General features: G+C 46.9%; 1 protein-coding gene across 1 annotated transcript in view; it reads left to right on the forward strand.

Annotated features, from left to right (window-relative positions):
- ARHGAP31 (Rho GTPase activating protein 31) overlaps positions 1-24,061 on the forward strand; it is a 411,862-nt gene that overhangs the window by 227,640 nt on the left and 160,161 nt on the right. Inside the window, exon 4 of the mRNA XM_069202778.1 lies at positions 1,865-1,947. Coding sequence (XP_069058879.1) covers positions 1,865-1,947 — 83 coding nt within the window. The remainder of the gene's footprint in view (positions 1-1,864; positions 1,948-24,061) is intronic.

The raw sequence follows: 24,061 nt of genomic DNA on the forward strand, positions 1-24,061 counted from the left end.
CCCTGCAAACGTTGGCACCTACAGCAAAGGACGACCGGCTGCGTGGATCTCCCTTTATCTTGAGCTGCGTGGATCCTGCATCACATGTGGTGGTCCAGAGTAGTCCTCTTGGTCTTCTCTGCCAGCTGTCCAACTTTGGTGAAGGTAAGCCGTTGCCTTCCCAAGCAGGACAGTATCCCTGTGCATCACGTCTTTTGCAGCTGCCAAGGCTTGTTGGTATCTCCTCCAAGGGATCTTCAGTAGATGTGCAGTTCCAGGCCCAGCACTCCTTCCTGCAAAGCACAGCCTCCTGTGTGGATCTTGGTCGGCGTGGGATCCTCTTTTGTAGTTCTGAGTGGGCTTCTTCTGCGACTCCTGTGTCCCTGTCCTGTGGGATTCTTGTGGGTGCTGCTTCTGCTCCTGTGGACTCTCTGCAATGCTGAGGCTACCCTGTGACTCCCCCTCCTGGGTTGAGTCCGTCTTGGCCTTGCTGGTCCCCGGCAGCACCACTTTTTCAGTAACCGTGAGTTTGCCTTTGCCAAGGCTTGTTGGTGGAATCCCTGCACTCACACCCATCTGCAATCTTTCTTCCAACATGGCACATTGTCTGCATCCATCAGGAACTCTTCTCCAGCTCCAGGGCTGCAGTGCTGACTTGTTCTTCATCACTGTTGACCAACTCTTGCAAGTACAGCCGGTTAGGTAGTAGCTCCTACTCCTCCTGGACTCCACTGTGACTCTTGGACTTGGTCCCCTCTCTCCACAGGTCTTCTTTCTTCAGGGGTTCACTTCTGGTTTTCTTGCAGTCTTCTCTGGGTGTCTTCTATTTCTTCTTTTCCTCCTTGTGGGTGGTTTGGGGAAAATCCAGTGATTTACACCTGCTTTCCTGGTAGCTGGGGGGTGTTGTGGTACTTTCATTTGTGGTTTTCTAGTACCCCTAGCTTCCCTCTACACATTCCACCTACCTAGGTGGGGGCCCTGTGTTCGCATTCCATTTTTATAGTATATGTTTTGTCCTCCCCCTGGGGTCACTGTTGGTTATTGCTATTTGCACTGTTTTCTAAACTTTTCTATGCCTATTTCTGGGCTAATGTATATATTTGGTGTATTACTTACCTCCTATTGAAGGGTTGCCCTTCTAGTATTCTGTGGTATTGTGTTCCAAAAATAAAGTACCTTTAGTTTTGTACAACTGAGTGTTTTCTTTCATGTGTGTAAGTGATGTGTGACTACAGTGGTATTGCATGAGCTTTGCATGCCTCCTAGATAAGCCTTGGCTGCTCATCCACAGCTACCACTAGAGAGCCTGGCTTTTAGACACTGCCTACACTACACTAAGAGGGGATTCCTGGACCTGGTATGATGTAAGTACCTTGGGTACCCACCACACACCAGGCCAGCTTCCTACAGGCATCATAAAAGTCTGATGGTATCCAAATACTCAGTAGCCCTCTTATCTGCAGATAGAGACGTCCTACACTGTCTAGGTAAATTGTGCTAGGAAAGAATGGGATATAAAGTCATTATCATTTTAACATGTCGGAGAGGCACTTATATATGGATAACAGGGAGTAAATAAAGGAAGATCGTTGACCTTTCATAGCAATGACACATTATGAGATGAACGCTCTAACATTCTTTCTGCTACCAAAATAAATCCATTTGCTTAGATTACTTTGAAAATAGATTCCACAGAATGATGCAATGCCAGTCCCAATTGTGAAAATGGTTTCTTTGTCTCCAAGAGGTTCATGCTTTCTACCTTTCTCCTCATGACTCATGCATCCCCCCTTGGTGTTAAACAATAGAGAATATGTCATCCCCCACATCCTTTTTTGTAACTGTGTATCTCTTCTGATTGACCCCCGTCTGCTTCATTCAACAGGAGGCAGTGTCATGCTTTGCAGAGAGGGAGCAGCTGGCGCGCATCCAGAATGTCATACAGGAGCTTCCACCCTCCCACTACAGGTAAGAGCTGACCTGTGACCTCTTCGTAGCACAGTCCATGTGTGGCAATGGCACTTGATCGCACAGGTTCCAGGCTATGAAAGCAGTGAGCCAGATCTCCAGACAGTCAATTCCATCTTCTTCCTGACTGTTTTAAGACTATTAATTTATTATCAAATGTTAATAAACATCTTCAGTTAGAATTTAGTTGAGTGCAGGAGAATCTAAGAGCTGTAAAACAGTGGTTCCCAACCTGTGGTCCGGGAACCCCTGGAGGTCCGGAGAGCCTCCTTAGGGAGTCTGTGACTGATTGGAAAATTAAATAATATTAACAGATTAATAAAGTGTGTACATACAATAAATCAGTGACCGTACACAATAAACGTGTAAACATGAGCTGCACAGAAATACTGTAACAGCAGAAGACAAAGTACGCTTCTAGCTGCCTCCTGAAGTGCAGATCCTGAAACATAGTATCAACTGCTCCTTCTGTACTTTTTCTGCAGATGCAAGGGTTTTGCACTGTAGTGAACTAAGAGTGGTTTTAAAGTGATTATGCGACTATGTTTTCACACAGAATTACAGTTTTTGTGTTTTATAGTTCGAGGCTCTACCTTCAAGTACAAATCAAACATTTAGAGAAATGAAAGTGTCTGATTATTTTAAAAGTGCTTGGCTTTGGAGATTCTTCCAATCACCCATTTACTGTCTGCTGCTATAGCTCTTGTCAGAGTGCTCCCCTGCCTGATGTTGTTTTCCTGTGCAGGCTCATTGGGGGACCTCCCTGTTTATTGGATGAAGACTCTAGAGCTGTCCACCGAGGTCAAGGGACACCCCGAGTGTGCTTGTCTTTAAGAGAGTGGCTGCTGTCCTCTCAGTCTATGCTTGGTAGAACTGGCAGTGGTAGCTGTGTGCTCTCTACCTGTTCCCTTCACAGGGTGGTGACTGCTGCCCCAGGGTGGAGGTTATACCAGTCTCCCTTGATTGAAATCTGTGACTTGTTATGGGAATGGGCGTACTTGATGTGTATTTAAGGACTGTGAACTTGTTTTAGTGCTTGAATCCGTTTTGGATTCCACATGTGTGCAAACTACAACTGTGGAGAGATTAGGTAAGGCAGCCCAGGTCTCTGCTGACCTGGGAGCCCACCCCTTTCTGCATTCTCCTAAGTATTCTGCTATAAGATTTTATACAGTGTTCCTATAGATGGGGAGGACGGGGGTAAGGCTTCCATCAAGGCACTCTCAGCCTTCCCTCCCCCACTTTTTTTGCCCGACCTGCATTGCAAGAGATGTGGCCTGCTGTCTGCTACCGAGCATTTCACCTGAGCTGGTTGGAAGGGGCTCAGGACAGACTCCAGTTATGAGGTGGATTGAGGCGATCGTGCCATCCCACCTCAGGATGTGAACACTGCATTAGAGCTGTTTGGTCAAATGGTCTCTGCTGGCAGTGATTGTTAAAATACCAATTTCATTCATTATTTGTTCTCACTTTGGGTTCACACCCTTATTTGATGTATGTTAGAAATGGGGTCTCTAGTTGGCAGTCGGTTTGCACCCTGTCCAAGCAGGGACCCTCACTGTAGTCAGGATAAGGGAGATACCTGCTCAGATAACCCCTGCTCACCCCTTGGTAGCTTGGCACGAGCAGTCAAGCTTATCTCAGAAGCAAATTGTAAAGTATTTGCACATAACACACAGTAATAAGTGAAAACACTACAAAAGGACACCACACCAGTTTTAGAAAAATAGCCAATATTTATCTATATAAAACAAGACCAAATTCGATAAAAATCCAACAAACAGTAAGAAAAATATGAATTCTGCAAGATTTAGTCAAAACTACAGTTCCTTGAAGTCAATAGCTCCACCTAGGGATATCACGGCGTCGTGATCAACAAAACCAACAGTTCAGGCCGGCTGCGGCGTTGCGGGCCAGCTGCGGTGTCTGGAAGACCCGCAAACAGTACCTTGGATTTGCAGGGCGTCGTGATCCTCGCGGTGAGCCGCGGTGAGCCCCGGAGAGCGGCGTCACTGACGTCATGGTGTCTGTTCCAAAGTCGGTGCAGGAGTCGTCGGGCCCTTTAGGTCACACGCGTTGCAGATCGAACTCCAGGCTGATGAAGTCAGGTGCGCCGGCGTGGATGGCGTCAGGGCTGCGGTGCGAAGTGGGACGATGTGACTTGCAGTGCCCACAGGCCACGGTGCAGGCAGCGGCTCGGTGAAGGCGTCCAGCGGCGTCGGTGAGACCAGGCCTGTGGTGTGAAGCGGGGCGGTGTGACATGCGGTGTCCCAGGTCACGGTGCAGGCAGCATCGTCGTCGTTGCTGAAGCGCTGTCGTCGGTAGGCCCAAGCCAGCGGGACGGGACGGTGCTTCGTGACCCTTACGAGCGGTGTCACCAGGACACAGTGCAGGCAGGATACCTGGTGACGACACAGGAGTTGATGGTGCTGGCATCGGTGGACCGGGGCTGCGGTGCAGGATGGGACTGCACTTCGTGTACCTCACAAGCGGTGTCCACAGTGGCAGCGGCGCCGGTGTCAGCAGGAGCGTTGTCGTCGGGGATGCCCAGGCTGCGGTGTGAGCAGGCGATGCCGGAGTGCGGGGTCCACAGGTAGCGGTGCGAGCAGCGGCTCAGTGAAGTCGTCCGATGACAGCATCGGTGAGACCAGGGTCGCGGTGCGAAGCGGGGCAGTGCGACTCTGTGTGGTGTCGGCAGGTCACAGTGCAGGCCAGCGGCCTTGTTGGTGGCGTTGCGGTAGGTTCCTCTCTTGAACAGCACAAAACACACAGTTCCCAGTGCAGCAGGTCGAGGAAACTGAAGTCTTTGGTGTCCCTGAGACTTCCAACAGGAGGCAAGCTCTACTCCAAGCCCTTGGAGAATTTTCTCAAGCAGGACACACAGCAAAGTTTACCCTTTGCACTCTTTTCGGGCAGAAGCAGCAACTGCAGGCCAGTCCAGCAAAGCAACACAGCAAAGGGACAGTACTCCTCCTTCAGCTCTTCAGCTCTTCTCCTGCGCAGAGATTCCTCTTGATTCCAGAAAGATTCTAAAAGTCTGGGGTTTTGGGTCTTCTTTTACCCAGTTCTGCCTTTGAAGTTGGCAAACTTCAAAGCAAAGTCTCAAGTGTTTGCAAGATCCTTCCTTGTCCAGGCCAGGCCCCAGACACTCACCAGGGGGTCGGAGATAGCATTGTGTGAGGGCAGGCACAGTCCTTTCAGGTGTGAGTGACCACTCCTCCCCTCCCCTCCAGCACAGATGGCTAATCAAGATATGCAGACTACACCCCAGGCCCCTTTGTGTCACTGTCTAGAGTAGAGGTATGAATAGCCCAACTGTCAAACAGACTCAGACAGACAGTCCACAAACAGTCAGAGTCACAGAATGGTATAAGCAAGAAAATGCCTACTTTCTAAAAGTGGCATTTTCAAACAGACAATTTAAAAACCAACTTCACTAAAAGATGTATTTTTGAATTGTGAGTTCAGAGACCCTAAACTCCACATTTGTATCTGTTCTCGAAGGGAATCTGCGCTTAAAGGATATTTAAAGGCAGCCCCCATGTTAACCTATGAGAGAGATAGGCCTTGCACAGTGAAAAACGAATTTGGCAGTAGTTAGGACATATAAAAGACACTAGTAAATGTCTTACCTTAAACATACACTGCACCCTGCCCGTGGGGCTACCTAGGGCCTAACTTAAGGGTGCCTTACATGTAGTAAAAGGGAAGGTTGAGGCCTGGCAATGGGGTACACTTGCCAAGTCGAATTGGCAGTTTAAAACTGCACACACAGACACTGCAGTGGTAGGTCTGAGCCGTGTTTACAGGGCTACTAATGTGGGTGGCATAACCAGTGCTGCAGGCCCAGTAGTAGCATTTGATTTACAGGCCCTGGGCACCTCTAATGCACTTTACTAGTAAATCAAATATGCCAATCATGGATAAACCAATCAACAGTACAATTTCTATTGGGAGCACTTGCACTTTAGCACTGATTAGCAGTGGTAAAGTGCGCAGAGACAATAAACCAGCAAAAAACAGACCTTAAAAAATAGGAGGAAGAAGGCAAAAAGTTTGGGGATAACTCTGCAAAAAGGGCCATTTCCAACAATTTATAAGAAATTAACAGCTGTTCACATCTTCAACAGAGGGTGATAATGTCTATAGACTTATTGGATTATCTAATGATTGCAAAAGAAATATGCAACAATAACTTACTGTACTCTAAAAATAACATCCCTCGTGTCATTTAATGTTGAAACTCGTACAAGAAGAATGTCTTGGCTGCCCATATCTCAGCTGACAGATTCCTTTCCCAAGACTGAATAACACAGCACTTCTTGCTTATCTTTCTTAGTTTGGGAAGGGATAGAGTGAGAAGCCAATGTAAGCTATTTATGAAATCCACACTTGTGGAGAAAGTTATAGTGTTAAAAACTTGGAAATCCTGAACAGTGCATCCAGCCATAGAGGTAGTACAGAGGAGAGAAAGTAAGTTATTCAGAAACCACTACACTTGCACCAGAGGGAAGCTGATATTATTGAGAGGACGTATGTACATCTCTCAATCGCAACCACACAATCACACATGTAAACACAAACTTAAACACGCACACATGTGTGCACAGACACATAGATGTATTGAGACAACTAAGACCCTGGAGAGTACACCCTTCATTGTGGGTCTAACCTTAGGCCCAAGAGTCTTGTCCCTTCTTCCTGCCAGGATTCATCCTAGGCTGCCCCACCCCAGCAGGAGGACCATGCTCACGTCACTTCCCATCTTTGTGGGGTGAAGCTCAGCACATCAGGTCTGCTCTCCGGTAGATCTCCTCTGGATCTGTCCGGCCTGACAGAGCGCACGTGAAGGTTCTCGCTCAGTCGCACAGAAAGCCAGACCGCGACAGTCCTTCACCCAAAGAACCCACATGAACCTAGTGCCCGCAAATAGACTTATGTGACCACATATGTACGCGCACTCACTGCTCGCAGCTCATACTGGTTGCCCACAGTTTGACCATAATTTCACACCCATATAGGCAAGATGCTTGGTCCCCAATCAATGTTTTGGACAATGTCCAGTAAACAAGCCAGGCTTAGGCAACCCTCTTCTCAAGTGCAAAAGGTACGCCCTTTGCTCAGACAGGGTTTTTACTTTTTTTTTCTTATCTGCTTTCTTTGTTTGGTGCTCAAACAGAAATGGTTCTTTTCCCCTCTTTTATTATCAATGTAACTGTCATGCAGTATTTTTTGCAGAGTATTTGCTGCTGCACACGTTGAGGACGAACATATTTGTGAAATGAAGCAGTGACTAACTTACACGTAGCTTAGAAACTGAAACATTTATCACTGCATGGTAGCAGGTGACCTACACACTTGTGTACTTTGATGAAAGGGAAGAATAGCTTGTCAGCGATACAAAATAAATACTGCTTTGTTAAGTGTATCCAGGTACAGGAATTTGCAGAGAAGCCTGTATTTGCACACCTCACCAAGAGCCACAGATCCTCACTGTTCAGTTCATCTTTGTTCCACACTTACCAGGGCCTTGGGTTGTCCCACTCAGGTATAGAATTACTGTTGGACCAGGCCCTTTTTGCAGGGTTGTCCCCTAACCTTTTTTGCCTTCCTGCTCCTAATTTTTCGGACCTGTTTTTGTTGACTTTAGTACTCCGGGCACTTTACCGCTGCTAACCAGTGCTGAGATGCACGTGCTCTCTGTTTAAAATGCATTAGTAATTGGTTTCTTCATGATTGGCATATTTGATTTACTAGTACGCCCCTAGTATAGTGCACCATTGGTGCCCAGGGCCTGTAAATCAAATGCTACTAGTGGGCCTGCAGCACTGATTCTGCCACCCACATGAGTAGTATTGTAAACATCCTAGAACTGTCACTTCAGTGTCTGTGTGTGCAGTGCACCCACTTGCCAGGCCCAAACCTTCCCTTTTACTATGTGTGAGTCACCCCTAAGGTAGGCCCAAGGCAGCCCCATGGGTAGGGTGCAGTGTATTTATAAGGTAGGACATGTACTGGTGTGTTTTACATGTTCTGATAGTGAAATATTGCTAAATTCGTTTCCACTTTTGCAAGACCTGTCTCCCCCATAGGGTAACATGAGAACTGCCTTGAAATACCATTTAAGTGTAATTTCCTATTGGTAGCAGATAGAGATGTTGATATTGGGGATCTCTAAACTCACAATTTAAAAATACATCTTTTGGTGAAGTTGGTTTTTGAATTGTAGGTTTAAAAATACCACTTTTGGAAAGTGGGCATTTCCTTGCATAACCATTCTGTGCCTCTGTCTGTCTGTGGAATACATTTCTAGGTCAGGATGACAGTTGGGCTGTTAGTGAATTCACTCTAGACAGTCACGCAAAGGGAGCTGAGGTGTGATCTGCATTTCCTGATATGTCTTCGTGAGCTAGAGTAACGGGGGGAGCTGACACTTGCACCTGAATAGGGCTGTGCCTGTCCTCATACAAAACACTCTCCAACCCCCTAGAGCAGAGGTCTTCAAACTGGGGGGCGGGCCCCCCTTGGGGGGGCCTCAAGTGATCCCAGGGGGGGCGTCAAACTCTGGCCAAAAGAAATATTATACAGACAACATGCCTTTGTTTTAAGCAGAAGCATGTTATTGCAGTTTGAAAAAAGGTAACAGTACTTAACTGCAACGTTTAAATAGGTTTAGACCTATTTAAACATTGCCATCTTTCTAAAATAATTGTGAAAAATTCTGAAGGGGGGGCAATGATTTTTATTTTTCACCTGGGGGGGGGGCGCAGCATTAAAAAGTTTGAAGACCACTGCCCTAGAGTGTGTCTGGGGCCCGGGCAGGGAAAGACATTCAAATCCACATGCTCTTCATACTGCAGTGACGGTGTAGACCTGAACTAGGGCTTGCTGAATCTTGATCCTGAGTAAGGTAAAGCACTGAGCATCAGTCAGAACCTGTGGGGAATCTTATAGGCATAGACAGACCAGGATTAATCGTTAGATAACAGAGAAATGAAAGATCTGGCTGGGAAAAGACTATGATATGGAGTCATTTAATCTGGAGTTGAATGCTGGAATTCTGACCCCAGTGTTGACTCTCCTGAGGCCCAGAACTGCCCAGGAACCCCAATGGATTATTTTATAGGTGTGATAATCCCAGGTCACAAAATGTAGCTGAACTCGTCGAAGATTTGCTGAGAAGAAGCTGCTGTCTGAGCCGACTGTGTCTTCCAGCACAGAGCTTGGAACCAACTCTTCACCATATAGCCTTGTATAGTGTATAAGCTAGGAGTGAGACCACATTCATGCTCTCCAAGCCCGGACTGGCCAGTTTTTCCCACCGGGCATTTTCCCAGTGGGCCTGAGCCTTTGGCTACCGTTTTTTAGTGCGGCTGCTGCTGCCGTAATCTCTGTCAGTTTTTTCCAGCATCCCCAGCAAATCAGAGCAGGCACGGCAGTGCCTGTAAGAGGGAAAGAGGAAAGAGAGAGAAGGGAGAGATGAGACTGAAAGAAAATAACAAAGCTGACAGATTAAAAAAAAATTGCCAGGGATGCTTTTGGTTCCCAGTCCGGCCCTGGCGCTCACTAACTCCTGCAGTTACCACCGGGTATTCAGTCCAAAACTTAAATGGCGCTTGCTCCAAACAAAGGACAATTTTTAAGTGAGTGGTGCAGATCAGTAAAACTAAAGTGCATTCTTAGCATTAGGGCCGATGGCACATTTGCTATGCCACTGCTCAAGACATGTTTTAAACACTAAATAGGATGGCTAAAAAAGTTTTAAAAGGTTTAAATAATGCAAAGACAAAAGCTTTAGCAAAATAAGGTATTAGACCCCCATTCCTTGCTTTAAAGTGCAATGCGAACCTGTGATCTGAAAAAATGCCGTCATGCACAGTGCAAGAAAGCATATGGCTGAAATAGGATGGGATAGGTGAAGGCAAAATGTGAATAAGAACTCAACTGACCAATTGATGAAGAGGGCTACCCCAAAGCCTCTCAATGTATGTATATATTTTTTATTTATGATTTGTGTTATTACATGAGGACACAAGATGATAAAGCTGTTTCTAGACCAGGCCTAATAATTCAAAATGATTAGGTCTCAGTAGATAATAAATTGTTTCTACTCTGGCCCGACCCAGAATCAGAGACCAACAAAGAAGCATAAGTGGCTTAGACAGGAATACAAGGACGAAAGTACCTTAAGAGGTGGGAGGAAAAGAAAAAATGATCTGTTAGGATAAATGGAAATGAAAAGAATAAATGGAAAGCAAAAAAAAACATTAAAGCGGTGGAAAAGGAGCTTGGGCACTGCATACATAGCAAGAGAGAAAAGCAGAAAAGGAAAGTGGTGCAGAGGTCTTGCCATGTAAGCAGAGATTAAACGATAAAAAAGGAGAGAGAAAAACATAGGTTGGGTATGTGAGACTCACTCTCACAATCAAGAGGAAAAGAGGAAGAAAATAATAATACTTTGACTCAATCAATCAATCAATCAGTCGACTTGTAGAGCACAACTTGTCACCTGTGAGGGTATCCAGGTGCTGGCAGAGTCCAGGGTCTCAGTTGGAGAGCCAGGTTTTCAGCATCCTGTTGAATTCCAGCAGAGTAGGGGCGGTCCCGAGGTGTAGGGGGAGGCCATTACAGGCTTCGGCTGTGAGGAAGGAGAGCGTCCTCCTGTTCTGTTGCGTTATATGCGGGAGTATGGGCCAGCGCTAGCGAGGCAGAGCGGAGGTGTCTGGAAGGTTTGTGGAATCTCAGGCGGTGGTTGATGTAGGCGGGTTCATCCCCTTGAACACATGGGTGAGGGGCTTGAACTGGCATCTCTTCTGAACAGGGAGACTGTGGATTTTTTTTGAGGGGTGTGATGTGGGTGCGAAGAGGGATATCCAGTATGAGTCTGGCTCCAGCATTCTGGTTTGTCTGTAGTCTTTGAACTACGCGGGCCTCGATTCCCACGTAGAGGGTGCTTCCGTAGTCCAGCCGACTGGTGGTGAGGGCTTGGGTAATGGTGCATCTTGCGTGTTGGGGAAGCCACTTGAAAATCCCACATTGCATGTGCATGGTGAAGAAGCAGGAGGATGACAGTGCATTTAATTGGGACCTCATGGTGAGTTTGCCTTCCAGGATGATACCACGGTTCCTGGTGTGATTAGCTGTGGTTGGAGTGGGCCCCAGTTTTGTCAGTTACAAGGAGGCATCCAAGCGGAAGTTGTTGCTGCTGAAGATCAAGACATCGGTCTTGTCTGTGTTGAACTTGAGGCCGTTATTCTTCATCCAATTAACAGCTCTAGTCATGCATTGGTGTAAGCTGGTTCTCGGAGAGGGAGAGGATGAGTTGCGTGTCGTTGGCATAGGATATAATGTTGAGACCATGGATTATGACTATGTTGGCAAAGGGGGTCCATGTAGATGTTGAAGAGGGTGGGACTGAGTGATGAACCTTGAGGGACTCTGCAGATGATTGGTTTGGGTATGGAGGTGAAGGCTGGACTTGTGTACTGTTAATGAGGAAGGAAGCCATCCATCTGAGGGTGGCTTCTTGGATGCCTATGTCGTGAAGTCTGGTGAGTAAGACCCGGATGTTGGCTGTGACAGTGATCAGGGCTGGCTCAGTGTTGTGGGTGCTGTGGAATCCAGACTGGGAGTCGTCCAGGAGGTGATTGTGCTCCAGGTGGATGGTGAGTTGTTGGTTGATGACTTTTTCAATGACTTTGGCCAGGAAAGGGAGTAGGGAGATGGGTCTGTAGTTGCTGAGTTCCCTGGGGTCCGCTGAGGTGATTATGGGGTCGAGTGTGTGCCCTGCAATATGTGTGGAGTCGTGGATGCGTTGGGTGAGGCTGATGTTGTTCAGGCTGTGAGGGAGGTTGATGGAGTTAGGGTCAGTAATGTCATCGAGGTGGAAGTGGAGGTTGCCCAGGAACATGTAGTCCTTCGAGATGAAGGTGATTGGGGCAATGAAATCGGTGATTAGGTTCCAGAAGGGGGTTTGGGGTTTCAGTTCCAGTGGATAGTATGCAATGGTTCCCCAAATGGTGGAGTTCTCACCCATTTAGATAGTGAAGATGAAGTGTTCCATTGCTGGGATGGTGTCGTCTGTGGCCTTTGTGCATTTTATGGAGTCTCTGTGGATGATAGCGATTCCACCGCCTGGCTTGTTGATACAGTTGCAGTGGGTGATTCTTTATCCTGCTGGCATTATGGTGGCGATGTCGGGGCTGACATGGGGTTGACCCAGGTCTCACTTAGGAAAACAATGTTGGGCGCAAGAGTGTCAATAAGGCCCCAGTGGCATGTTTGCTGAATGATGGAGTATGAGAAGAGAGCATGTGAGCTGGTGGTGGGTAGCTGGTGTTGTGGGTCGAGTGGGCTGGGTGTTTCTGAGAGGGGAGGGGGCATGCGTGTTGTGGCAGGTGAAGTTGCAGAGGGTGCAGGTGAAAGGTCCTACCATGGAGTGTGGTGTGGAGCGGTGACAGTGTTCAGGGAGGCGTCGAGGGCATGATGGGCAGTAGAAGTGTAGCTGTGGGTGATAGTTTGTCCATGGTTCACAAAACGGACAGACACAGATGGGCTTGCCCTTGAATGCATTCTTCAAAGAAAATCTGCATGTCAGAAAATATTGGACAAATCCTACTTGACAACACAAAGCAGTATTTCTATCCCTTTTCATTTATATGGTTTAGTGCCGGACTGGAATTTAAAATCGGTCCTGGCAAAAATATTGAACCCAGCCCCACACTGCAGGATCCTGTGACTAGAATGGGGCCATGGTCGGGTAATAGGAGCCCATCCTGCCTTGAAAGCAGCCCCCAAGCCTACCAGGGAAATGCCAGAGTGGTAGAATGAGAAGTCTGGCCAGGATCTGGTAAGCTTCTAAGCTCTACAGCGAATTTCCACCTCCCTTCAAACATGTTTTGGAAGAGTTTGCTGTAAGGTCAAAGTGCTCAATAGACCGGGCTGGACTAAGAACCAAAATGAGCCCCGTCACACATTTTCAAAAGTTCCACTTTACCCCAAACGGCTGAGTTCAGCGCATGAGCAAAGCCCTTTTCAAATTGATTTCATGGAAAAGGAAGGGGCTGGTGGCCAAAATAAATTGATAGAAAATCTAAGGCCAAACACTGTATTTTACAGATTTTTTCTTTTCAAATATAGTGCCTAAACGGACAGTTCTGAAGACAAACATAAAATAATCCACTAGATCAATAGCTCCTGGTCTGTTGCAGAACCCATGAGCTATACTTTTCCAAAACACAAAAACACGTATGTGTTATGAAACTAGATAGACAGCAAGGAAATATTTGAGCCACACCAGATAAAGCCCCCCTGTGAGATACAGTGTATCCCTGAAAACATGCTTGCAGCCCAGTGGAAAAAAGTATGCTGTGAGAAATTACACCAGTTTTATTTTCTGTGCCAGGACATGATGCTCATCTGTGTTCTTGTACCTAGTAAGTGCCCATCTAATCGTCTCTGCTGCTAAACCTTTTCTGGTTGTTGTTCAGATATGCTAGCGTGCTGTCCAAAGTGCCTGCCTCCGGAAGTGATGACTCACCCTTAAAAGGCTCATTATGCTCCTGGTGACAGGAGACTCCTCACTGTGTCAAGGGGTTGCTGAGATTGCAGTGACATTTCTTCAATTAATAAATCAATCAGGATTTCTAAAGTGCTGCAAATCACCCAGGAGTGTTTCAAGGCACTGAAGTGCTGCACAGTGTTCATTTGAACAGGATGTCCTGAGTCTTTTTCTGAGTCCATGGAGCGATGGGTCGTTCCTGAGGTGCAGGGGAAGGTCCTTCCAGGCTTTGGCTGCCAGATGGGAGAAGAGTGTCATCTGCTGTTGGATCGGCGGATCCTGTGGGGTGTCTGGGAGGAAAAGGGAGGCAGATCGCAGGCATCTGGTTGGCTGGTGGAAAGTCATTTATTTGCTGATGTATGCTGGCACTTTGTTGTGCAGGGTTTTGTATGTGTGAGTCAGCATCTTGACTGGCTCGGGATCCAGTGTAGCTTCTTGAAGTGTGGGATAATGTGAGTCCGTCTGAGGAGGACAAGGATGAGCCTTGTCGCTGAGTTTTGTATTGTTTGTAGGCATGCAGAAGGCATGCAGTGATTCCTACCTAAAGAGCGTTACCATAGTCCAGCTTGCTGGTGATGAGGGCTTGAGTGACTGTGATTTTGGTGTTGATTTGGAGCAACCTGAAGATCTTATAGAGCATGTGTAGGGTGTGGAAGCAGGTAGAAGAGACTGTGTTTTCCTGTTTTTGCATCAATAACTTGCTGTCCAAGATGATGCTGAGGATGTGGGCGTGGTCTGTTGGGTCGGGGAAAGGGCAGAGTTCAGCAGGCCACCAAGTGTCAATCCATGGCGAGGTGTTGTTTCCAAAGATGAGGACTTCATGCAGTCGGCGACATTCATCATATATCTGTGGAAGTTAGTTCTGGTGGTGGAGGGGTCTTCTGACGGCGAGAGGATGAGCTGGGTGTTGTCTGCATAGGAGATGATGTTCAGTCTGTGCGATCTGATGGTGTTGGCCAGGGGGGGTCATGTAAGTGTCGAAGAGGGTAGGGCTGAGGGACAATCCTTCTGGGACGCCGCAGATGATTTCCTTGGGTTCCGGGGTGATTGGTGGGAGATGGATTTTCTTGGTTTTTCCGTTGAGGTAGGAGGTGATCCATTTGAGGGTGTCAATAGTGATAAGACTGGTGCAGGTAACTGTAATGAGTGAAGGTCACACATTTGACATTGAGGCTGTCCATTAGGATGCAACTGGTGCTACTTTGCCTGCCTCTATGTTGCTCCATTATCAATAAAACACACATCAAATTGCACTGCAAGTATCCACATTGTCCATGTTTGTACAGCATCACTGGAAACCATACCATGACAAGGTGTTTAAAGCACAGCTTCCATGCCAGTATTTGCATGTACATCATAATTCTGTGCCAGAAAACATATTGACTGGCTAAGGAAAGCGCCATTTTAGCAATAGCATCATTGTCAACCGTCTACCAACATGAAGTTGCATCTTTCCCACATTTCCCTCCTCTTCTCACAATCCTAGTCACAGGGGAATTGGCTACAACTACAAGATGAGGCTGTACATACTTAAGCTGAAGGATCTGTCTATCAACGACAGTGCCAGATGTTGTGTACGCTCAAGCAGATTTTGTACGAACCCTGCCCATGCTTCTTCCTCTGAGGTACTTCTATTTTTACTCCTGTGGGAGGTGCACCAGGCTTTCTCATCCCACTTTATTACCCCAATGCACATTGTCTGTAGTAATGTCTTACAGATTGCTTGTTCTTAAGACTTAATGTACGAGCTATGTGTAAAAGTGTGCCATGTTGTGCCAGGGGAGCAACCAAGTTGTATCACTGGGCGAAGGCTGTAGCAAAATGCTATCGTTAGCATGGGTTCCAGAACACTGTCAGAGCTGAAGTTTGGCAGCTCTTCCAGATCTGCAAGCTGCATGCTGCTGAGTAATTCCATAGTGCCTAGGCAGCCAGTCCGGTGGCAGGGTTTCTTATTTTTAGGGTGAAGCCTGTGAATGCACGCTCTAGTGCATGCATCTCAATTGTGAGACACTATTGTATACAAAAAGGGCTTGGAGCCTGCCCACTGCTTACCATTTGTTGGCTTTGCATCACTCTTCTTTACAGCTTTCCTAATTGGCCACTGCAGGACAAATGTCACTTCTGATCTTTGCTGTGGAGCAGGGACCAGGCACAGAGTAATTCAAGTTAATCTGTGCCCGTCTGTGGCTCCCGACTTGATTGAGGTACTATTTCCTACCCCCCTCATACTTCCCTGCCTGCTGCTACCTCCATAGCGCTTGCACTTTTTTTCATGTTTTTCTAACATGTTATTCCGGTTCCTCTCTCAGACCTCCAGCGTTGTATTGCTTCACCCTCCTCTCCTTTCATGTTACTTGCCCCTTCCCTTCCTCCACCTGCTGTCCGTGTTGGCCTGGTCCCATCTGTCACAAAAAACAAGCATTGCCAAAGCCATTATGTCTCACTCATGCAAGCTATATTGAGTTCATCAATGTTTTTTTAGCCATGTTGGACAGTAGCGTGGCTACTGTAGAGCATGGTTCAGAGTAAAAAATAAAAAAAAAGTGCTACGACGTATGACTTGGTCAGCACTGGCTGTGTCAGAGCACTATTATTTTTCTTCACTTTCAGCCGTGTTACACAGCAGATGCGCTGTGCAAAATGGTAAACAAATCATTAACAAACCCAATAGATCTTGCATAGGCGGGACCTATTGGTTTTGCCAGTGTTTGTTTACTATGTTGGGCTGGCTACCAAGCTGCAGCTAGCCTGCCAGATTTAGAGTTTAGCGGCACCCGGCTGGGTATAGTCATCGAAAGTGCTTCTTCCAACAAAGCAGGAGCACTTTTGTCAAAATTGTCAATGCCACGAAACCTTCCGTGTCATTGTGGCATGATTGGCTGGGCAGTATTTTTTCTTTTTCCTGCCAAGTACCACCATGCTGAGCATGGCCATCTGGGTAGGATAAATCACGGCTCATATGATCGTCTCTAAAACATCCATTTACCATTCACTACATGAGGCCTAGAAACATAAAATTGGGTCAATAGGGCATATGCTTTTTTGGTGGATGTGTCATTACTGTCCCAACTACATAAGGCCCTTAATAGCTGAGACAATTGTAGTTTTATCTAAATTGTTCTTTTAATGTTTTTATAATGCTACACATTTTGAAATTATCTTTTCACCAAATGCATGTAATTGTACTCTAAATAAATGTATGCAATTGCATCTTGAATGGATTCTGATGATTATTTCATTATTCTTGTAACTATATATATTAGCCGCCGATAATGCACGCCTAAGGGCACTACTTTGTGTTGTCTATGTGGGGGCTTACGTGCCCATCTGCATCTTCTCTAATCATCATATATCACCCTACACTCTTAATTACCCATCCTAACTTCAAATATCCTGCTTCGGTGTGGAAATACCGATGGTGTAACAAATTGCGGCTATTTTTTCCCAGAATATGGTGATACCCGAATACTGGGAGATACAGAGTCCTGTACTGGGAAGTTTTTTTTCAGATTCTGGCAAAAAACCCTGATGTTTTTTTTCTGCTCTGAGTAGGTGGAAAGTCTCAGCGAGAAGGTGGGTTGGGGTGGTGGGGAGGAGGGTGCATGTGCTACTTTTGTGCTGATCGAGTGGATGCATTTTTGCTCCTCTTATGCTGCTGCAAAGGTTGGGCAGAGGCCAGGCTGTGGACCTGCCTGCAGCATCAGCCCCTGCCCTAGTAACGCCAGGCTTGGTGTCTCCGGCCTTGAATTATAAGGCCCAGAGTTTGCAGACCCAATAACTTCAGGCTCAGAGAGACTTGTAATCTGGGGAAGGAAGCATTATAAAAATATGTCCTGAACTGGTTTCTAGTTCATGGTGTCTCTGGCTGTCATGTTCCAAACTTCTTTCAAGTGATTATCTTAAATGTTCTGCTTCCTTACTGCCCCAATCTTGTTTCTTTTGCATAATCATTTTTTATGCTGACTTGTGAATGAGAGCCATTCATGGGCTTCCCACCACGAGATGCAGAGTGAATATCAGTTTTCTTCGCTGTGCGTCAAACAAGATCTGATTAGGTTTCCTTGGACACACGTCATTTTGCTGACATGAACTTCTCCAAATTCCTTTTGCCCTACGCTCTCTGTCTTATCCCCCAAAGCTCCATACTAAAGACTATGGCTTCTGTCTTCACATAGAATTCTTGGAAATCCTAATCACTTCACAAGACATTCCCCCTCACCCATTGGTAGAGGACACACCACTTCATCTCAGAGCGGCAACAGATATCACCCAGACCACGCGTCTCCACTGTCAAAACGTAGATATCCACATCTGTTTGAAGCCCAACCCAACAAAGATAGAGTTTATGTTAATAAACTCCCGGCACGCCTGAGAAAATATGTTCCGTTTGGTACCCCTTCACTATTGACATTGGACACAATAAAAGTTTTCAGTGATCTCTCAACCAATTCTTGAGAGTTTAAGGATAAATTAAAACATTTGAGAAAATAACCTTTCTGGTGATGCTGAAGTCAGTGTGCAATTAAAACCTTCCTACCACATTATTGGTCAGTTTATAACAAATCAGCTGTACGGAGTGAACAAAATGACATCTTCAACCATCGCAGAATGAGATTGATGAGGTGGGTTAGATTAGGCTGTGTTCTTGGACTGGATAAGACTTTTGAAGGGTGATCTAATACTGCGCTTAATTATTATTGCTTCATTTTTGGTCAGAGTTTGGCTCTTGTTCATTCACTGATACTTCACAGTGATCAACTTAAGAACATTTGAATGTGGCTCCTACTGTCATGGATGGCTCTATGCCAGGCCTATTGTCGAACAGTAAAACCTTTTAATATCGAAATTCTGTGATACACATTTTTATAAGATCATGGGGGTTATTACAACTTTGGAGGTGTTAATCGGTCCCAAAAGTGACGGATATACCACCAGCCGTATTACGAGTTCCATAGGATATAATGGACTCTTAATACGGCTGGTGGTATATCCGTCACTTTTGGGACGGATTAACACCTCCTCCAAAGTTGTAATAACCCCCCATTTCTTTTAAGTCCTGATTGTGTTCTTTCTTTTATGATAAATGGATTATGATTGCTTTCTAAGCTCTTTTGTGAACCCATATGAAAAGTAAAATACACTTGTCAGCCCTCCTTTGGTTGTGGGGGCAACAGGACATATGGGGGCAATGGGCTCCAGCCGTGGTGGCTGAGGTCCTTTGCCTCCGGCCCGTCTTGCTTTGCTCGCCAAGTACAGCCCTCTCCACGCTTGGCTCTCAGGGTAGCGAGGGTGAGCATTCCCCAGCTTGTCCGGGAGTTAGTGTGGCGGGCATAAGCTCAGAACTCAACAATCAACCAGCGGAAACAACTTCAATGTCCAGCGCTTGTCTTTTTGAAAATGAAAGTACTTTCTAATCTCACAGCAGTACTCAATACTACACAGTTCAATCCAGTGCACAGGGTAGAAATCCTGGTCACGACACACTTGTGGTGCTACACCTATTATCCCCTCTATGCTTTCTCCCACCTGCATAGTCTTCGATTAATATGTCCCCCAGCAATTTATGCTAGACACATGACTAAGACCCAGGTGCAGATTGCAGTCCCCCACAATCCAGATGCTCAAGTTCTTACTGGGATGGTGTAGCTGCCAGGAATTCATTCTCTGGTCCTTCACACTAGAGTAACGTGAACTCGGTGGCTCGTGATGACGCACAGTCACTCGGAGGTCACTGAGGAGGCACCATGCAGTCCGCGTCTGTCCGTAGTCATCTGCCTGGATCAGTCCAGTGTTGATTAGCGGTCCTGGCACCACCACAAAGGTGCTGGTTGAGCAGCTTCAGCCTGTCCCAACTGGTGAGGTCATTGAGGCATGAGCAGTTTTGATCAGGCCAATTTGAACACCACAGCAGTTGTAGCCACAACCAGGCCAATGGAGCTGCAGCCCGAGTGGGCTGATGCAAACACCAACACAGTTGCAGCTCCAAATGGGCCTGTGTGAGCACCAAAGAGGTTGCGGCCCTGCCTGGGCCAAGACGAACTCCGAAGCAGTTGTGTCCCTGACTGGGTCGAGGAAAATGCCAAGGCATTCGCAACCTCGATTGGGTCAATATATGGAAATACATTCACTATTTGAAGTTTCTGCCGGGAACCGCAGAGACTCTCTGCAGTATGGGTCACTTGTGGCTTCCTTCTCAAGCAGACCACTTTGTCTGGGTGCTCCTCTGGCCAGGGACACACTGCGCTTCTTCTGGACAGCATTTTCTCCTGCAGGGTCCGCCAGACTCCTTCCCTGTTGAGCAGGCAGGTAGGCTTCTAGGTATGAGGCAGACTCTCAGCTCCCCCAGCAGAATGTGTAGATTTCAGGCAATGTCCCCTCACCTCTAGAAGATTGAGTGCCAGTCAGAGAGCAGCCCTAGTCCGGCAGAAGTTCTTTGTGTAGTTTGCAAAGCACCTTGGTCATGAAGAAGTTAGAGCTGAATAAACGTGGGGTGGTTTGAGTCTCAATTACACATTTTACAGACAGGGGATGGGGATCCAACTTCAAACTTCTGAACCAGCTTAGGGTGGTTCTCCTTCAAGTGTCCTCCTTTGGGTTCTTTCCATACACAGTGATGAAAAGTGGTGCTTTTCACAGGGAGTAGAACTGGGGCTGTCTCCAGACTGGAGCACCCAAGACATGGGAACAATGAAGTGTGTGGGAGGTTTCAGACCTCCCTGTCATCAGCTTCTCTTAAGCGGCAATCAGGGATGGACAAAGGGCTATCATCTTGAGCAATAGAAAGTGCAATTCCACCCTTCACCTCTACCATCCACAGAATGGCAGTGCTCAAGAAGAACTAGTCAGCTGCCTCTTGCTAACAAAGTCTTCATGGACTTTCTAAAGGTAGCCCTGTCTCCATCCACCTCATTTCACTGTCTGGATCCTACCCTCCAGCCACAGGAATGCAGGCTATATACTTCCACTGTCTGAGGAAGCTTCCCTAATCCTCCATCTTGTGCCATGCCAAACCAGGGGCATCTCAATGGCTTCGGTATTCAAGCTTATGCGACACACATAATAACCACACATGCACTCACCATGCATACAGGATGTCAGTCAAGGTTCTGAATATTCACATAATATTGGAACTTTACATGAGTGGACCAGTAGACTAGTCTCATTCTTACTCAGACAAAATGGTCCAATAACACTTTGGTCCCAACACATGGTATGTACCACCACCACTTTATATGTTACACCCAGGACAGGGAGAGTAGTCCTCTGTCCACTATTAAGGCATGCTTGGTGTGCCCCTCCAAGTCACATGGCAGGTCCTTGACCTCACTTAGACAGACAGGCCTAGGCCTCTGCGCACGCGGTAGATCAACGTGACGCTAAGGCCAAAATAAGGTCAGGATACCAGAAGCACGCACAGTCGGACACTCTGGGCATGAGAACATGCCCTTATAGCATGCAGAAGACATTCCCTCCCAACCAACCTAATTTAAACGTTTAAAAAACTCTGAACGACATTCTCTCCAGTGTCCAGTTCCTTTATCCTTGTTCTTTTGAGTCAGGGTTGTATCTCCCAGACAAAACCCTGACTCAAGCAAAAACCGCCTTGCATGCAGCCACGTGCCTTATCCCCAATCAACAGACATCTAGCTACATCATTCCCATCTTAGCACATCTCCTCTAGATCCTGCTGCAAACCTACACTGATTACACTGAAGGTCTGTGGTGGGATCTACAAAGCTCTCGACACAAACAGACTCCATGGATGTCACAACTTTGGCATTGTATGTGGGACAAGCAGCGCATCGCCCTCAAGGTCCGAGCTGCAGAAGACCCGGAAGGAAGGGATGAGTGAACAAGACTGCTACACACTGGGGCTGTTGAATGAACTCCCCCACACCTCAGGAATTCTCTTTCCTGCATTATAAAGGGAAAGCAAACCTATCTCGTCACTGTTTTCCTCCCATCTGACTCTTTCCCGACCTGCACGGACCAAACTTCACCCTGGCGACCCACCCAGCCTCTACTCCTGCTCCTTCTGCATCATTGCATATGTTCTCCTTGAGTTATGTTAACATTTCCATGCATATGCTGCAACCCTGTGTGCACAGAAGATCATAAATTGTTCTGTGCAAAGTGCACTTCTGCCCTCCGAGACCGTTTAGAGTTTCAAAATTTCGCCATTAAAAAAAAAAAAAAACTCGAAAAACCTAGCATGGAGACTTTTGAGGTTGTGACGAAATATATCTACTCAGCGTCTTTCCCTTTATTTCATTTATTTATTTTGTTTTGGTCCTCAGTATTTTTTTTCTCTCCTGTAGCCCGTAGTATGGTAAACAGGCCGAAAATCCCTTTGTTTTCCAAAAAACACAGCAGATCCGTTTCCTCTCGGTTCATATTTAAGCCCCGTGGGTCCCGGCCACCAACCAGGCCTGTTTAAATTGCAATAACTCTCCATGTTCCAGCCGGTGTTTTTGCCACTCAGGGGTTAGTGCTGAAAGCTGGAGGGCCGTCATCCCCTCAGCACTGGTAATCTGGCAGCAACTGGCTACAGACAGTGATTGACTGAAAGGAAAGGTTATTTCAGTATTAATTTGGATTCCAAGTTTGGAAAACGACATTTACACAAAAATCGAATCCTAAATGGAGTCTGGCCCAAGAAGTTTGAATCTGTAGTCAGACTTCAGGTACCTACTTTAATGTTGTGACGTAAAGTATTGCGCGTTTAGTCCAAGCAAAGTGGCCTAATGTGATGCATACTTGAGTTGGCGGCTTTTTTGATGCCCACCACAGATTTCCACCCCCAGTCATCTTTAGCCCCCACCTTTCCCCAGGAGGTGGTCCCCTGCACTTCTTCAGAAGAGCACTCACTGTCAAGGAAGTGGGGTGCAGGTGACCTAACGATGGATTAAACCCAGATCTATGACTGGGGGTGAGTGTTTGACAATGTTCAGCATTCCGTCCATCACTTGTTGTTTTTGCTTTGTCGACCTAAGCGCAGGCCAGGAACAGTTTGGGTATTTTGGGCAGGACTGGATGGTATTTGTTGGAATATGGAAGTGAAATGGAAGAGAAGAACCGCTCCTTTGCTCAGGGATGCTATTCATGGATTTTAGAACAAAAAAACAAGTTGGCAGGAATTGTGTCACCTTGGAGTAAAAGTGGGAAGAGGGTTCTGCCTACCGGATGTTTCCGCATCTCTCACTCACCCACATACCGTGCTTTAGGGAACTTGTGCTTCTTCTACTGGCACTTCAAAACACGCTTGAGAAGAAGACATCGCCGGGCAGGACACATGAAGGACTCTTTTGCCTTCCGCGGGACATTGGAAGAAGGTGTTTTCCCACCTGACTTGCCTCTTTGTGCCCACAACTTGTTGCAGGGCTGGTGGAGTCAGTATCTTGACTTGGGCTAAGGGGTAAACTACTAGCTGAAAAGAGAGTGCTCGAGGTGCTATATGCTGGGAAGATGCACAGGTCCTGGACACAGGAGGAGGCATTGACAACTCAAAGTGCTGTATCAAGTACACTGCCTTCTGAAAGGCCAGTCCTAAAACCTGTGAATTTGGGTCTGCTAGCTACTGCAAAGTGTAGGGCAGTCATTCCCTCCTGGAAGTAGTTGCTGCTACCCTGTGAGAAACTGAGAAGCACACAGCAAGCCTATGTGGTTGTGGAGTGTTCGTGGTCCATTTTCTCAAGGTGACTGAGTGCAACTGAGTTCATTCTAAACATTACTACAACTTGGAACGCATATTTAGAAGTTTTTTCAACATCACTGCCAGAGGATGCAACTGATCATGGCCCTTCCATTCTGGCCTTTTATAAGCATTCCTGAGGGTGGCTGCTTCTCAGTGCATTGCTGGCTCCTGGTAAAATATTTAGGTTAAAGAATATATTTTCTTAAACTGTTTTTTAATCAATATATGAATTGTTTCTTATTATATAAAAAAATTATTTCTCTGTTGAACCCTCGATCATATTCTTGCCTCTGTGCTGTATCTTCTTGAGATAATTTTTATTTTAAGCGAATCTTGTTTGGGGCCGTTATGTTCTTTATTTCTTAACTATCTTGTTTGTGCTGTTACACAGAACACCTCACACACTTTCTCTAAAGATAGTCTTGACGCTCTGACCTCGCTACCACAGGTGAGCCAAGACACCCTGAGGTGTGTGCACTGCCCAGTGCAGAGCCAGTCCTGTAAGGTGCAAACCCTGGCATGCGCCTCGGGTGGCAGGATATAGGGGGTCATTCTGACCCTGGCGGTCACACGAATGACGGAAGCACCGCCAACAGGCTGGCGGTGCTTCCAAGCCCATTCTGACCGCGGTCAGAAAACCGGGGCCGGCGGTTTCCCGACGTTTTTCCCCCGGCTGGGCGAATCCGCCAGGGCAGCGCTGCAAGCAGCGCTGCCCTGGGGATTCTGACCCCCTTCCCGCCAGCCTGTTTCTGGCGGTTTTCACCGCCAGGAAGAGGCTGGCGGGAACGGGTGTCCTGGGGCCCCTGCACTGCCCATGCCACTGGCATGAGCAGTGCAGGGGCCCCCTAACAGGGCCCCAT

The sequence above is a fragment of the Pleurodeles waltl genome, chromosome 8 (assembly GCF_031143425.1).
Source record: "Pleurodeles waltl isolate 20211129_DDA chromosome 8, aPleWal1.hap1.20221129, whole genome shotgun sequence".
NCBI classification, from domain to species: domain Eukaryota; kingdom Metazoa; phylum Chordata; class Amphibia; order Caudata; family Salamandridae; genus Pleurodeles; species Pleurodeles waltl.